At 52.6% G+C, this 17172-nt stretch overlaps 1 protein-coding gene across 1 annotated transcript in view; it reads left to right on the forward strand.

Annotated features, from left to right (window-relative positions):
* Positions 1–16249, forward strand: part of MAPK4 (mitogen-activated protein kinase 4) — a gene marked incomplete at its 3' end in the record, with an annotated part of 74822 nt that extends 58573 nt beyond the window's left edge. The window contains exons 2-5 of the mRNA XM_082640786.1: positions 5686–5830; positions 7565–7726; positions 12365–12566; positions 15544–16249. Coding sequence (XP_082496912.1) covers positions 5686–5830; positions 7565–7726; positions 12365–12566; positions 15544–16249 — 1215 coding nt within the window. The remainder of the gene's footprint in view (positions 1–5685; positions 5831–7564; positions 7727–12364; positions 12567–15543) is intronic.
* Positions 16250–17172: the final 923 nt, after the last annotated feature.

The raw sequence follows: 17172 nt of genomic DNA on the forward strand, positions 1-17172 counted from the left end.
TTTTTTTTTCCCCTTGCTGCTTTTAATAATTTCTCTTTGAATTTAATTTTTGTTAGTTTGATTAATATGTTTCTTGGTGTCTTTTTCCTAGGGTTTATCCTGTTTAGGACTCTCTGTGCTTCCTGGACTTGGGTGACTATTTCCTTTCCCATGTCAGGGAAGTTTTCAACTATAATCTCTTCAAATATTTTCTCAGACTCTTTCTTTTTCTCTTCTTCTTCTGGGACTCCTATAATTCGAATGTTGGTGTGTTCAGTGTTGTCCCAGAGGTCTCTGAGATTGTCTTCAATTCTTTTCATTATTTCTTCTTTAATCTGTTCCTTGACAGTTATTTCCGCCATTTTGTCTTCCAGCTCACTTATTCGTTGTACTGCCTCAGTTATTCTGTTATTGATTCCTCCTAGTGTATTTTTCATTTCAGTTATTGTGTTGTTCATCTCTGTTTGTTTGTTCTTTAGTTCTTCTAGATCTTGTTAAACATTTCTTGTATTTTCTCAATCCATGCCTCCATTCTATTTCCGAGACTCTGGATCATCTTTACTATCATTACTCTGAATTCTTTTTCAGGTAGGTTGCCTATTTCCTCTTCATTTCTTTGGTCTTGTAGGTTTTTACCTTGCTCCTTCATCTGTGACATACTTTTTGCCGTCTCTCTCTTTTTTTTTTTTTAATGTGGGATTGTGTTCCTGTCTTACTGGTTGTTTGGCCTGAGGCTTCCAACACTGGAGTTTGTAGGCTGTTGGGTAGAGCTGGGTCTCTGTGCTGAGATGAGGACCTCTGTGAGACCTCTGTCTGATGAATATTCCCTGGGGTCTGAGGTTCTCTGTTAGTCCAGTGGTTTGGACTCGGAGCTCCCACCACAGGAGCTTTGGTCCAACCCCCAGCTCATGAACCAAGATCCCGCAATCCATGTGGGGTGGCAAAAGAAAAAAAAAAAAAAAGAGAGAGAGAACAATAACAAAGTAAAAAAATAAAATTAGACTAGGAAACTAACAGATATGTTAGAAAGAATATAAAGATAAAAATATAGATGAATCAACAACCAGAAGGTACATCAGTACCACAATAGTAAGAAAGAGGAGGAGGAAGAAGGAAAAAAAAAAAAAAGAAAGAAAGAAAGAAAGAAAGGCGGGGGGGGGGGGGAGGCCTTGGCTGTGGAGGGCGAGGTCTATGCAAGGGCGAGGTTTGGTGGTGGGTGGGGCCTATGCTCAAGACCCACAGGGCTGGAAAAGGCCCTGGGGGCTGTGGGGGTGGGGCTTAGGCTCAAGGAACAGAAGGGGCCCAGGCGTGCCCCCCACTGCTGGTCTCAGAGGTCAGGGGACCTCACCTGGGAGCATAGCAGGCTTCCCGGACTCGAGTGGGTGGGGCAAACGCCCTCCTCCCCTCTCCTGCTCCTCCCATCTGGGAGGGACCCTCCCACCTGCCTCTCCTATTCTCCTCTCAGCCTCCTTCCTATGCCCCCAGGACCCATGCAGCCTGGAGGGGGCTTTGGAGGGGGGGTATCGGCCTGGGAGCTCAGAAGGCTCCCCGGCCTGAGTGGGCCAGGAGATCACCCTCCATCCTCTCCTGCTCTTCCATGAGGGTCCCTCCTGCCTGCCTCTCCTGATCTCCCCAGCCTCAGGGGTGCCAATTCTGTCTAGCCTCCACTTATCCTCCCCCTTCAGTCCCCCCACATCCTACCAGTTCACTTGGGGGTTCCTCCCATCTCCTTGGGCATCAGGGTCCCCACCAGCAGCCGGAAGGCGCCCTAGTTGTGGGGAGATGCTAACTTGGTGTCTTCCCACACCCAGGGCTTTTATTCTTGGGAGAGTGTTGTCCCTAGTTAAATTTGCCCTACCTCTGTGAGGTGCCAGTAGGTGCATTAAAGGGTGAAGTGGAAAGTTTATGGGATCAAGCCTTCTCCTCCAGCCTTCTGACTCCCAGACCCAAGAGATCAGGCTTGGGCCAGTGGAGGCACAGAGAAGGCAAGCTGAGCAGAGCTGAAGCCCACCCAATACAGGCTCGCTGGAGCAGTGGAGGGGTGCCCACCCTTCAGGGGTGGAGTTCGATGGAGGCTGTTCTGAATTCCTTGGCAGGCAGCTGGGACTGAGTGTGGTTTCCTTGCTCCTTCAGCAAAGAGAATGCTCAGCTTTAATTCTACCCTCCCTCTGGATCTGTGGGGGGTCCCTAATTACTCTCCTCCTGGGGCAGCTGCTACCAGATTATTTCCAAACACCTTTAAGGCTTTCAAAGTCAAAGCCTCTCACTGGCTGGACATGACTCCAGCACAATGGGCTGGTTGGAGTAATAGCTGAAGAAGCCCAAAGGCCCCATGGTGGGGTCTAGACAGGAAACCGTGTCCACCCCTCCCAGTGGTGCCTCCGGAGTTGCCTTCTCACCGGAAACACCAAGGGACAGGTTGGCAGGAGGAATGGGACACTAGGGAAAGGGTGATTCTGGTCTTGCCTCTTACACTCAGGGGGCGACCCGAGGAGTGTCCACTTCCCGTCTCCCCAGCGTGGTGATGAGACAACACGCCCTGCCTGTGCCCGCTGTCCCACCCACTGGTCAGCCTGCCGATGGGCGAGACCCAGGAGAGACCATGTCTGATCACTGAAGACAGCTTCCTCTACATCCAAAAGGAGCTGAAACTATCTTCACCCTGCAGGCTCCGGCAGGAAAGCCATTTAAGGGTTTCTGTTGAGCCAGTACACTTATGGATTTATGGGCCCTTCTGATAAAATTGAGTCTCCACTCCTGGGTACCTTTAAAGATTTTTTTTTGTTCTAGAAAATTCTGACTTTTGCCCCATCCACTCAACTAAAACTCCTCTGTTGAATTCAGATCACCAGTAGTATGCGGTGGGCCCCAGTGTCTCTCCCACTCAGACACCCAGGGCTCATCTCAGCTGAGGGCAAGACTTCCAGCCCCTCCCCATGTCTGCCCCACAGACCCAGGAATGGAGGCTCCCCTCTGTTCCCATCCCCCCCTTCCCCAGGGCTCCCCTTGCTCCAGAGCCTGGCAGAAAAGCCACTGCACCTTCCCAAATTCTCCTCTGTCCTGTGGCTTCTAAAATATATCAGTAAATCCTCTGACCTGAGGGACAAATAACTTGAGGGAAGCAGCTAGTAGTTGACAAAAATCTGGCAGGTTCTTGGTTTTCATTCAAAGGTAAGGAAGAGCCAGGGGTGAACTTTCTCAGCAGTTATCATGGCCTTGCCCATAATTCTGGCCCTGGGGCAGCCTTGCCCATGCAAACATCTTTTACTTTCAGGGCAGGTGTTTCAGAAGGAAGCTCTCTGTGTCCCACTTCAGCTCCAGACTCTGCAGATAGGCAGGGGTTAATTATAGGGAATTCCGTCCCATAAAAGATTGCTCATTTACACATCAGAGTAAATTCACCTCCCCTCTGGGTACTCTGCTTTAGTCTTCCTCTGACACTCTCACCCTCTGACTGGAAAATAAAATTGGACCATTCTTTATTTATAAGCCACCCACCCAGATGTGAGCTTCTACAGTCTGGCTTGTCTCTTTCCTTTTCAGAATCAAACTTAAACTCCTAACAGATTACTCTTCATACAGCAATGTGGATGAGTCCAGATGCATTATGCTAAGGGGAAGAATTCAGACTCAAAAGGCCACACACTGTGATCCCATTTATATTACGTTCGTTCTGCACAAGCAAAACTAAAGGGATGGAAAACAGTGGTTTCTAGGGAACTGGGGCTCGGCGGTGACCAAAAGGGGGCACGAGGGAATTGCGTGAGCTGATGGAACTGTATGTCTCTTGATTGTGATGGTGGTTACATGATTCTACGCTTTGTCAAAACTCATAGAACTGTACCCTAAAAAGAGTGAATTTTACTGTTTATAAATTATACTTCAGTAAACCTGACTTAAAAAAATTACTTACACCTGCCAGTCCTTTCTGGAAGAAGGCAAGGCATAAGGCAAAAGCTGTCAACTTTTCTAAACTCCTCATCCACCGTTGAAAGTGGGAACTGGATCTCTCCATAAAATCAGGTCTGTTAAAGAAGAGGATCAGTGGTTCCTCCAGAAGGTGCCCCGTTTTGAAGGGGCTCAGACCATGTGAGACGTTCCTTACTCATCCATCCATCCGTGTTCATTGGACATTTCCTAGGAGGCAGACTTGGAAGTAGGCAACGCAGAAATGGCTGTGAAACAAGATACAGCCTCTGCCCATGAGGGGTGAATAGTCTAGTGGTCCTGGGGGTGGGGTGCGTGAAGGTGGAACTGCAGAGAAGTAAAGAAACAGTAACAAGGCAGGGATCATGGAGCTCCTGGGAAGGGGCATTCAACGTAATCCCAGGGAGTTGGGAAGCTTCTGAGAGGAAGCAGGCCTGAGTGTGAGTTAGCCAGGAAGGACAGTGGGTGTGAGGACACCCATCCCTGGAAAGTACACATGCAAAGGCCCAAAGGACAGAGAAAGGGGGCATATTTTAAAAATTATAAGGAGCTCATTTTGGAGCATCGAGGCTGGGGAATGGGTATAGCTTAGTCTTTTCTTCCTTCCTTCCACCAGTCTGAGGACCTGCTCTAAAGAAATATGTGCCACAGAGGAGAGAAAACTGCTGTAACTCAGGGCTCTCAGGTTTAAAACATAATAAATCTTTGCTCAACAAGTGATGAGATTTCAGATTAATTGATCAAAAGCTCCTGGGTACTTGGGCTTCCTAACGTTTCATGTTTTTAACCTAGGTCTGTGATACTTTTTACATCAGCAAAAAGGAAAATTAGATGCTAAATCGGAAACTACAACAGCAAATAACAAAACCATCCCTAGAATTTCTCACTGGATCCCCCTGGTGCTAATTATCTGACCTTGACCACCAAATAGGTCTACTTTTTCACTTTAGAGAGACCGTTCCACATAATTCAACAGACATTTCCCAGATTCCACTGTTGGGCCAGCTTTGTGAATTACATAGAGAACAAGCTCCGAATTGCCTGGCTGTACTTCCCTATCTGTGCTAAAGCACCTATGCTGTCACTGTATCCCGTAGTGAGGGATTCCACTCCAGACCGCACATTGAGCAGTGGCTGAAATCAGCTAGAACATCTATCCCCCCAAAGACACTCTGTAGAACTCCCAGAATCCTTTGGGCCAACCAAAGCTGTGTCCACTCTGCCTTTCAGGGCTGCTTCCAAAAGCCTTTCACCCGCACCCATTATGAAGCTGGCCTCATCCATTCCCAGCAGGGGCTTGGCGTCTGGCATCACGGCAGAATTAATTTAATCATCTGCACCAAAGCAACTGGCTTGATTTAAATTTTACAGCTCTTTCTGACATTCAGCCACTGAATAAATCAAATTCCACTGTCTCACCGTTACTCTGTTGATGGTGATAACAAACTCAAGTATGGCTCCTATTTTTCCAACTTCTTCCTAGGTGAGGGTAGAGTGCTATGCGTCGTTACATCAAGATGGGGTGGGAAAGCATTGCTTCTTAAATAGTGTCATCCTGGATCCCTTTCTACAGAAGAGAACTCCAGGGCCTCATAAGATTCCCCCACCAAAGGCTCTGAGCTCCACAAAGCTGCCTGAACCCCTCTAACCAGACGATCAATGGGAAAGTATGGAGAGTGAAAGTGGTCCTGTCTCCCTGGGAAGGGAAAGGAGGAGAGGCATGTGACGGGGGGTGTCTACAAACGACTGATTACTGGAAGCCGGGGTTTTGTCTTCCAGGGTTACCTGTCAGAAGGGTTGGTAACGAAATGGTACCGCTCACCACGCCTGCTCCTCTGCCCTAACAACTACACCAAAGCCATTGACATGTGGGCCGCTGGCTGCATCCTGGCAGAGATGCTCACGGGGAGGATGCTCTTTGCTGGTAAGCTGCTACCCAGGCACCTTCCTTCTCCTCTGCTGTAGCTCAATAAAAGGGGAAAACAGGGCTTCCCTGGTGGCGCAGTGGTTGAGAGTCTGCCTGCCGATGCGGGGGACGCGGGTTCGTGCCCCGGTCCGGGAAGATCCCACATGCCGCAGAGCGGCTGGGCCCGTGAGCCATGGCCGCTGAGCCTGTGCGTCCGGAGCCTGTGTTCCGCAATGGGAGAGGCCACAACGGTGAGAGGCCCGTGTACCACACAAAAAAAGTGTGGGGGTGGGAACACATGTTAATCACAAACATGCTAGTCTTTCTCTTTGACATTACCTCTGCAGCTTTTATGGCACCACTTGGAGGCACCTGATTATACACCATTTCAGGCAAAATACTGGAGAGGCTAAAAAAAGCCTTTTGAGCACAGAACTTTCAAAATCAATAATCGTGTACATTCAAACACCTTGAGATTGACCCCTGAAAACACCCATCCTACATTTCAGCCCCTTCCTCTCCTCTCCCTGCCACTGTGAGAGGTTGGTCTGGAGTGCTCAATTGGAGAGGGGACCCCACAAGTCTCCCAGAGTCTCCGAACTGAGCCTACATGAGCCCACTGCAGGGAGAGGCCAAGGGACTTGTTCAGAGCAGATGCTGATCCGTAGGCACTTTCTGGGTCAGGGCTCACAGCATCCACAAGTGCTTAGTGCTACACAGGGCATCATGGGGGACACAGAAGAGCCCCGCCCTTGGCTACCAGCTTCTGGAAGACTGGGACCCCATGGGAATCGGTGGTAAGGGGAGGGAGCTCTGTGCAGCTGGGTGAGTCAGGGGCACTTCTTAAGGAAGATGGGGCCTGGTTGGATTTAACCTGGTAGAGGTAAATGGCAAGGCTACTCATGCCAAAAGGGAAAATGGAGGAACTGGAGGTAAGAACAGCCTGGAAGTCAGAGTGGGCAGCAAGGATTCAGACCTGACCCATCCCAGCAGTGTCAAAGCTCTGAAGCAGCATCCGTGATGGCCTAAGCATAGAAGAGGAGTTGAGTTTCCAAGATGCACAAAGCCTGAAGCTTCTTACGGATGAGGATGGTATTCATTCCCAACAACCAGCATGATGCCTGGCAGGGAGACGACACTCCATAAATAATCATTTGTTGAATGAATGAATGAGTCAGTGAATGAGTGCTTGAATGCTCAACTCCATCCTGTCCCACAGACCTGGCACAGTGTGTCTTCCTCCCTCTGCCCAAAGGAGCACAGAGGCAGTGTGCTCATGACACGTCCCAAGCTTCATTTGTTCTTCCTGACTTTTTTTCCTCCTAATGGGAATCCGAAAGGTAAGACTCATTCCTGGCCTTAAAATCACTTCCTTCCCCAGCCCAGTAAAGGACATACAGAGAGGCCTATGGGAAAGAGCATTTGGAAAGCCTTGGGCCAGGCTGCTCCCATCACTTTAGTGATGGCTGACTCAGGCTATATGAGACTGGTCCATTCCAGAGGCACAGAATGCTAGGGGAACGGATGGGGCCCCAGAGACTACCCCTTCTTTCTACATTTGACCAAGCCCCAGAGATGGCAAGCAACTTGCCCACAGTCACACAGCAAGTTAGTGGCAGACTGAACTCAGGTCCCCTGGCTTCCAGCCCAGCTCTGGTCCCCCTGTCCCAAGGTCCTAGAGCGGCCCGGGAGCTTCCACACACGCCAGCCACGTGGGCAGCATGCTCAACCATCTGGTGTTTACCTCCCCAGGGGCTCACGAGCTGGAGCAGATGCAGCTCATCCTGGAGACCATCCCTGTGATCCGGGAGGAGGACAAGGACGAGCTGCTCAAGGTGATGCCTTCCTTCGTCAGCAGCACCTGGGAGGTGAAGAGGCCACTGCGCAAGCTACTCCCTGAAGTGAACAGCGAAGGTACCAGAGCCCGACGGCCGAGCCAGCACCTGGAGGCAGCTCTCTGGTTTCACCCTGGGGGCTGGGGCAGGCAGTCTCTTCCAAAAGGACCAAACAGAGTCCCTAGACACAGAAGCTGGGGACCCCTGGCAGCGGGCATTTGCCCTCGCTACTTCCAGACTGAGTTTGGCCATCAGGTCACCCTCAAGGCGGTCACAGCTGGTCCTCCATACTCTACTGATTTTGCTTCCTTTTCCTTCTTTCTCACTTGCCTCCCTCCCTCTCTTCCACCTCCCTTTATTTTTTCCCTCTGGAAGGCATGGTATGGTTTCATCAGCTTCAAAGGCAGAGCCAGGCTCAGTTCCCAGTTCCACCGGTGACTAGCTGTTTGGCCTTGGGCAAGTTTCTTAACTTCTCTGCATCTCAGTTTCCTTAACTGTAAAATGGATATAATAATACATGACACACAAGGTCACTGTGACAAGTAAGTAAAATAGAATTTGTAAAGCCCTTAGCATAGGATAGTTGCTCCATCATCTGAGATGTTACATTGCCACCAGCCTTCTACCTGCTAGAGGCTCCCTTAGGAAACCCCTATACCAGGTAGGATATGGGTTTGCCAATTGTAAAAGAAACCCAGATTCTCAACAGCTTACATAACATGTATTTCTCATTTAAGAAAAAAGAAGTTAAGTTTATTTCTCTCTTATATAATAATCCAAAGTAGATAGTCTAGGGCCAATGTGGTAGACCTGCTCTACAGTCATCCAGGGCCCAAGCCCCTTCTGTCCTGTATTTCTGCCACCTTAGGGTGTTGCCCTTACAAGCTGGGGGAAGGTGGGGAAGGAGGGCAGTTCCCTTGACTTCACCTCACCTCCATTCGTGTCCTGTTGGCCAGAACTTAGTCACATGGTCCCACCTCGCTGCAGTGAGGCTGGGAAGTGGACACTTACTCCATTGCCACTCTGTGTCCATTACTATGAAAGAGGGGAACAGACATGGGGTACAAATTAGCTGTCTCTGCCACACTCCTCCCCATCAAGAAACCGAGAACTTGGACTAACAATTTCTCTGGCCATGATCCCCATTCAGTCTGTCTCAGTTTCCCCATCTGTAAGGGAGGGGGACAATCTGATTCCCCACAAATTAAGACTCAGCCCATCCACATTTACTTTGATTCCTAGGCCTCTGTAGAAATCCCACCATGTGACACAAGGTTCAGAATTCTCAGGAATTCTGGATCAGGGATGTGTCACCCATGTCCCCATCCCCCAAACCACCACACGCACAGCAGTCCCTCGGTGACTTGGCTCTGAGCGTGCTGGACGTGTCTCGCAGAGATCAGAGACATAAGTGATGGTCTAGCTGGGAAGATGGAGTACACGTCAGAGATGAGCATGCAGCTGAAGGAACACATCCTAAGGGGCCAACCAGAGCTCTGTGTATTGGGGGAGGGGAAGAGAGCCACCAAGCACTGAGAGGGATAAAGAACCGGCCTGGAGGACTGGTGAGGGCTCAGATCAGCGGGACACTGACTGTAGGAAGTGAAGCTAGATAGGTGAGAAGGGCCAAAGGCTGCAGGGCTCTGAATACCCAGCTGACGTGTACAGACTTGATCCTGTAGCCGAACAGACGTTCACAAAAGCTTCACCCTCCCAATGTGCCAGCTTCAACCACAATTCTCTTGTCTGTCACTGGGCTTGGAAAGTGGCCCCAATCAGCCTGGCCTCAGGGTAATGAGGTATGGCTGAAATGAAACTTCAGTGGGAGAAAGGGTATCACGCCCACCTGCCCATAAGAGTCAGTTGGTGACCCTCGGTTTGTCCTGGATTGTCCATTTGAGGCCCCGTAGGCCTGGGAAGAGGTGGGAGTCCTCTCTGGCTGTCACCCTCAGAGGCTCGAAGGACATAGTCTGGGTGGACTGTATCCCTCAGCAGCCGAGACAGCCGTCACACCACAAGTTCAGGACAAGGGAGCAGGCCTGAGACCACGCCAGCGCGTTCACTTCTGAGCTCCACTTACAAGAAGAAACCATATCACAAATGACAGAACTGATGAGGAAATCTAATACACAAAACAGGGAAAGGAGTCCTCTGGGTGCAGCAGGGGTGAGGGGTGAGGGGTCCTGCCCACCTGCCCCTTGATCTCCAGAGACGCCCCTGAGAATCCTTCCTGAGGATCCCTGGGGCTCTGAGAAGCCCAGCTGGGAATCCACTGGGGCCACAGAGAGGTGACACAATTGTACAGAAGCCTCATTATATTAGAAGCACCGAAGAAAACATGTGGAGAAACATGTAGAGAAAAGGAGTTGGTGGAGGCGGGGCGGTGTGGTTATGAGTTAAGGTGAAGCCAGCGCTGTAGCCGATAAACCTGAAGTCTCTGTGGCTTACCCGCTAGCAGTGTATTTATTCACTGCTCAACTCAAGTTCAGACAGAGTGGGGGAACCTGGGGGCCACGCCTGGGATGCCGGCCATGTGACATCTTCATTCGTAGCTTTCAAGGCTCCCCGCTACCCACAGGGCACCAACTTCCGGCCGAAGACAGGGGAAGGGAGAGCAGACACTCCTGCAGGAGGTTTCTATGGGTCTGGCCTGGAAGCGGGGTACACACATCATTTCCAACCCCTTTCCATTGGCCCCAGTCACACGGCCACACCGAACTGCAGGGGAGGCTAGGAGATGTAGGCCAGTTGTGTGCCAGGAGGACAGGGGGCTTGCGTGGGACATGACTGCTGCCTTGAAACATGATGGGAACAGTCATGGGGAAGAGAGAGAGCATGCTGACATGGGGGTACCAGAGAGGGCGGGGCGAGGCTCAAGGGGAGGAGTTAAAGGGGCAGATTTAGGTTTGCTGTAAGGCAGGATTTTCTAACACTTGGGCTTCCCAGAAGTGTCTGGGCACCTGCTGGAGGACCAGCTGTCAGAGAGAGGGAAGGGGAGATTCCCATCCTTACTAGAGTCAGTGGAGCGGCCTTCGGGGCTGGCACTTTCCAACGTCAGGGTTCGCTGGGTCTTTCTTAATAATGATGATAATGGTGAGGATGCCTGCCAATGTTTAGAGCTCCAACTCTCTCACTTCCTCGTCAAAAGGTTCAGGGTAGTAGGTGGGGCCGAGCGAGGGGCTGGGAGCCCAAAGAAGGAAAGACTTGCCCAGCCAGAGCTGGGCCCTGCACTGCCTGCTTCTTCCCAGTCCTGGGAACCTGTGAGGCTGATTCTCTTTCAGGTCTGCAGCCCTGGGCCCAGAAGCATGCCCTGAGCCCCAGAGCACTGGGGAGGGATCAGAGTCACTGCTGCTTAACTGATCTTTCAGTCTAGGATTATGGAGCAGAAATGCATCCTCCTGGGAGGCCAGTGACCTTCAGAAGCCATCGATTTCCTGAATCACTGATGAATTTTTCTGCAGAGAGGTCCAGGGCTGGTGTGAGGGGCAGGGTAATGGTGCAGGCTGAGGCCCACCCGGGAGCCCCTCAGAGGGCACAGAAGCCTGGCCTTGAGCTCAGCTGCTTTCCTCCTTTTCCATGTGGGCTGTAACATGGTTAGCCAAGCCATGATTTAAGTGGAGCCTCCAGTGCTGAGAAGGAATACAAACCCCCGGACTGGACTTGCCCTGAGATAACCCAGGGCTGAGCTCACAGGGCAGACAGGTGTGCCTACCCCCACTCAGGACAAAGGGCACCTGTGCACGGAGCTGATGTTCAGCCAGTGCACACCCACAACGCCCTACAGGTTGCTGCCATCTTGATATACCTTCATGCTGGTTGGCAAATAGCCACCACACAGGGCTCTTGAGTGTCCGTTTCCATGCCCAGGTTCAGCTGCCAGGTCCTCGCCTTGATCTAGCCACTGAAGGGTTACTGCCTGGCACAGCATGGGGGCTCCAGCCCAGGGGATAAATACTTTGAAGATGGCCTTTATTTGTCAAACCCCCAGGGGCAACATATGGTAGAAAGGGCTCTGGACTTAGGAGCCCTGGGCTGTCAGGCTCTATCCCACCCGCCTAGCTCCACGGCGACCGTTCTCACTGAGGCTTTTTGCTGCTGGGTCCTCCACCCACTCCAGTAGCACTCAACCCATGACAAATGAGAGTGGGGATGGAGATACCCCAGCTTCCCCCCACCAGAGTGGGACCATCTCCGAGGTGTGTCCCATGCTGTCTCTTGGAGGACCCAGTGGAACAGAGCCCCAGGGGCTCTCAGCAGGAACTGTTCATTGGCACATCCTCTACTGGCTTCTTCCCCATTGCCCTACCGGTGCTTCCTGGCATCACTGCCACATAAACTACCTCCACCCCATTCCCTGTCTCTGGGGAAATCCAGCCTAAGGCAGAGTTCTAGCCCTGGACCTCCTGTAACCAACGGTGGCCTTGAGCAAGTCACTGTACCCCTCTGGACCTCTATTAATTCATTAGTGAAGTCAAAAAGCAGCATCTGCTCTGAATTTGTCCCTGGATTGTGGTGAGGATCCTGAGAAAGGAAACATCCAGAAAACATTTGTACTTTTGTACAAATGTTGTACAAAAAACATTTGTACATCTGGAAACGTTTGTACTTTTACAAATGGAAAAGTACAAACACTAGGGGGTGTCCCCATGCTGAGGAGCCTTATTCTCAGCTTGGCAAGGGCACAAATGACCTTCCTGTCCCGCTCTGCTCTCCACAGCCATCGACTTTCTGGAGAAGATCCTGACCTTTAACCCCATGGATCGCCTGACTGCCGAGATGGGGCTGCAGCATCCCTACATGAGCCCGTACTCTTGCCCCGAGGACGAGCCCACCTCGCAGCACCCCTTCCGCATAGAGGATGAGATTGACGACATCCTGCTGATGGCCGCCAACCAGAGCCAGCTCTCCAACTGGGACAGGTGCGGTTCCAGCCCTGGAGTCTGGAACCCACATTCCTGTCCTCCCATTTCTATTTGCCTCTGATCCTCCATGACCTTTCCTTCTGTCTCCCAAGTTCTATAGCCCATAGGGCGCTTTCCCCAGCTTAGCTTCCTGCCTTTCTCTCCTGTCCCCAGACATTCCCAGTAGATGACCACCTATGTCCTTCATGCGTGGTCAGGGGCCTGCCTTTGTGCAACACCGGTCACCACCAGCTTTCCAACCCACCCCGAGTATACTGCACACAGGGCTCCATACAATGTTGGGCAAGCATTTAATGAGCACCCACAGCCAGAGCTCACGTCTAGTAGGCTGGGAATTTTCCCCAGAAAAGCAAAATGCAGCAACGCAAGACAAGAAAACAATGTGACATTTACCACCACACAACACCTTCATGCCGTTCACATCATTTGCACCTCCTGAGATGCCAGTAGAGGGGCACCATTATTATTATTGCTCATTGACACACGAGGACGCCACAGCTCAGAGAGGTTAGAGATTGGCATTGTGTCACACACCTAATTCCTGGCCTATGTGGGGCCCTCCCCAATCTGCACCCGTGTCAGACACTGCTAAGCAATCACAGGACTCTTCCCGGCTAAACTGAGCCAGGCCTCAGAATCCTTCTCAACACAGTGTACCCGTAAGTCACTACCAATGAATCAGAGTTGGGTAGAAGATACAGTTTTTGACAATCTTCGCATAAGCACACAATGATCTCTTAGGTCCCTTCCTGTTCTGATGTTCCTAGATCAGGCACCTAAACATTTGGGCATCACCATCTGCTAATTCTGGGAGGAAGCACTAGTAGCCGCTCGGTTTAGAAATAGAAGTCGAGGGCTTAGAAGCTAGGACTCCGAGGGGGCCTAAGTGGGAACACTGCTGTTGCGAGAATGTGACCGCTAGTTACATAAGTGACAGAGGTGATGGGTTTCAGACTAAGGAGGCTCCAAGGGAGGGTCAGGGCGACGTTGCTATTTTGGGACAGGTTTGTTGGCTTGTTGTTGTTGATTGTTGTTATCAAGAGTTGCCAGCAAATAGAGATTAATGAAGACTCTCTCTCCTGCCACCCCCATGCTAGCCCTGCCCTTGACTGTGGCTCCTGCAGCCCCTCGTCCTCCACTCCACAGCATCTGGGGGCACGGAGCATTGGCTCTGCAGGGTTTGTGCCTGCTTATCATGGCTATGGCATGGCGTTGGTGTCAGGAAGACTGTAGCAGGGTCTCTTTAGCCCCTGCCCATCAACTCTGACCACTTCTAAACCTGGTGCCCCCCTGCTCCCGACCTCTCCCATCACACCTGCACGAGGAAGGCCGATGACAAAGGCAATGACAAACCCCTTCCCACAGGCCCTGCTGCTTTGGGCAAACTGCTTACCTCTGAACGCTAGTGTCCTCGTCTATGAAGCGGGTGGTAGCACTCACTCCACAGGGTTGCCTGGAGACTGCAGACACCTTACATCTGGCCCTTGGTGTGTAGCAGCCAAAGGTGACAGGCTTCACAAGTTCTTCCTCCTAGAAATCCCTGCAATTTCAAGGACTCTCGTGGGAGGAGGCAGCGTTCACCTCTAGGAGTGACTCCTACCTTAATGACATCACTGGGAGGGTGGACACAAGTGGGACCTTCCTGTGCCTCGCAAACCACAAGGCACGGACTGCAGCTGCCCGCCTGCCCAGTCACACAGCCAAACCTGCCTGTCCTTGGTTTTTCCTGTGTGAGCCCTAGGCCTCCTGTTCAGGAGCGGCTGGCTGCTGCCTGAGGCTTCCCCTGGGCTCCCTGCCTCCCCCCGCCCCCTCAGTTCTGCATAGAACACCTGGCACAGGGAGGGAGGGCTCAGCCCAAGCTGATGGCCTGCCCACCTGCCCTTCCTTTGCTCTTGGCTAGCGGACTTTGCTCTTCAGGGCTGCAGGACAGTTGACGGAGGAATTCCAAGGATCTCTGGCCTCTCCTGAGGGGGTCTGTAATCTGTCAGTACGCCCTGCCTGCTCAGCATCTATGCAAGGTGCTGCAGGGCCTCCAACCAGATCCACTATGGCAGGGGTTCTTAGCCCTGGCTGGAACTTAAGAAACACCTGGGGAGGTTTGAAAACCACGCAGATGCTGGGCCCCTCCCTGGACCTCCTGAATCAGCATTGGAGATGTGGGGCAGGCATGCAACTTTTTAATCCCCCCCCCAAGTGATTCTAATCTGAGCCAAGGGTGTGAAGCCCTCATTAGGGCCCTGCTACTCAAAGTGTGGGCCAGGGACCAGCAGCATCAGCATCACTGGGGGCCTGTTAGAAATGCAGACTCTCAGACCCTACCTCATCTACTGGATCAGGATCTGCATTTCAACAAGGTCCCCAGGTGATTTGTGTGCACATCACAATTTGAGGATCACTGCCTAGGTGCATCCACTAGAAAGTACCATTACATGAGGAGAGGGATTTTGTTTTGTTCCCTGCTGTCTGGTAATGCCCAGAACAGCACCTGGTACATAGCAAGTGCTCAAGAAATATTTGTAGGATATTCAGTGAATACAAAAGGATACAAGAGAGGGCTTCCCTGGTGGCGCAAGTGGTTAAGAGTCCGCCTGTGGATTCAGGGGACACGGGTTCGTGCCCCGGTCCGGGAAGATCCCACATGCCGCGGAGCGGCTGGGCCCGTGAGCCATGGCCGCTGAGCCTGCGCATCCGGAGCCTGTTATCCGCAACGGGAGAGGCCACAACAGTGAGGCCCGCGTACCACAGAAAAAAAAAAAAAAAAAAAAAAGGATACAAGAGTTAAGCCGGGCAATCAGTCCTTCTGCCTGAGCCCTGGAGGTTCACCGTTACTTTGTCCCATCACCCTCCCACCTTGGGAGGTGAGGGAAGGAGCTGAGAAGGAATGGAAAGCCGGCCTGTGGGTGGGGGGTTGGCTCCCCCCACAAAGCCCACCCGGTTGGAAGGGTCCAATCGCCATCCTGTCTTACCCTTGCAGGTACCCTGTGAGCCTGTCGTCGGACCTGGAGTGGCGGCCCGACAGGTACCAGGACGCGAGCGAGGTGCAGCTCGACCCGCGCGCGGGATCGGCGCCGCTGGCGGAGGACGTGCAGGTGGACCCGCGCAAGGACTCGCAGAGCAGCTCGGAGCGCTTCCTGGAGCAGTCGCACTCGTCCATGGAGCGCGCCTTCGAGGCCGACTACGGGCGCTCCTGCGACTACAAGGTGGGGTCGCCGTCCTACCTGGACAAGCTGCTGTGGCGCGACAACAAGCCGCACCACTACTCGGAGCCCAAGCTCATCCTGGACCTGTCGCACTGGAAGCAGGCGGCCGGGGCGCCCCCCACCGCCGCGGTGGCCGCGGGGGCGGCGGACGCGGGGTCGCGCGACGAAGAGCCGGCCAGCCTCTTCCTGGAGATCGCGCAGTGGGTCCAGAGCACGCAGGGCGGCCCCGAGCGCGCCAGCCCGCCCCCCGACGGCCCCGAGCGCCGCCTGTCGGCCTCCCCACCCGGCCGTCGGGCCCCCATCGACGGGGGCGCCAGCCCCCAGTTCGACCTGGACGTGTTCATCTCCCGCGCCCTGAAGCTCTGCACCAAGCCCGAGGACCTGCCGGACAATAAACTGGGCGACCTCAACGGCGCGTGCATCGCCGAGCACCCTGGCGATCTCGTGCAGACTGAGGCCTTCTCCAAAGAAAGGTGGTGAGGGCGGCGGAGGGGCGCTCCAGGCCATCCCGAAGACCATCCTGGGAAAGCAGGGCCTGGCAGGAGGGGGCCGCCTCCCTGGCATCTCCACCACCCCTGCCGCCCCTCTCTGCTGCCTTGGGGTTGGCAGAACACAGAAAGGATCCGAGGAGCGAGAGGAATGTCCATTTCTTAAACTGCCTTAATAACTAGCCTTTAACCTCTGGGAGTGGGTTTGAACAGGAACCGAGATTGGGGGTTGATCACTTTCCCAGTGAGAAAGAGGCCCTTGTGTTTTTATAAGTGGCGGTGTACAGGGCAGAAGCATGTCTTAGCAGTCTGCAGGCCCCACCTGGGTGGCTGTGTGCAGTGGAACCTTGCAGGCAGAGTGTTGGAACCACCTGGCCCAACTAGCCTCAGCGGACAGATGTGGAAGGACAGTGAGGCCCAGAGAAGCAAAGTGACTATAAGTTCAGGGCCTAGTCAGTGTCAGGGCAAGCCTTGAATCCCAGTCCCCTGGCCCCCAGGCCAGTGTCTGTCCACTAAACAGTGTCTTCCTCTACTGGCGTCACTCTGGCTTTTTGCTCAGAAAACTTGGTTCAAGATGTTTCTTCCCTGTCCATTACCATCTGACCCATTCTACGTGCATTTTTACTCAGAGCAATGCCCCTTGAACTCTGAAACTGGAAACTGAGCCAGCTTCTTTCCCCTAGTCACCAAGCATACTTTTTTCTGGCTCCTCAAGTACGTAAATATTCCCATCTGCCTCACCCCTGTAGTATTTGCCTCACCCCTGTGTGGTCTGAAATCTTGGTTGCAGACCAGACCAGTTTGGGCTCTGTGGGTAAAAGAACCCATTCTCCCAGGCCTGTGCACACACCTTTTCCAGAACTTCCTATGCACTTTCCTGACACACGCACAGACACAATGACACAGCTCTTGCTC

Source organism: Mesoplodon mirus, assembly GCF_964341445.2.
Source record: "Mesoplodon mirus genome assembly, chromosome: 13".
Taxonomy (NCBI): domain Eukaryota; kingdom Metazoa; phylum Chordata; class Mammalia; order Artiodactyla; family Ziphiidae; genus Mesoplodon; species Mesoplodon mirus.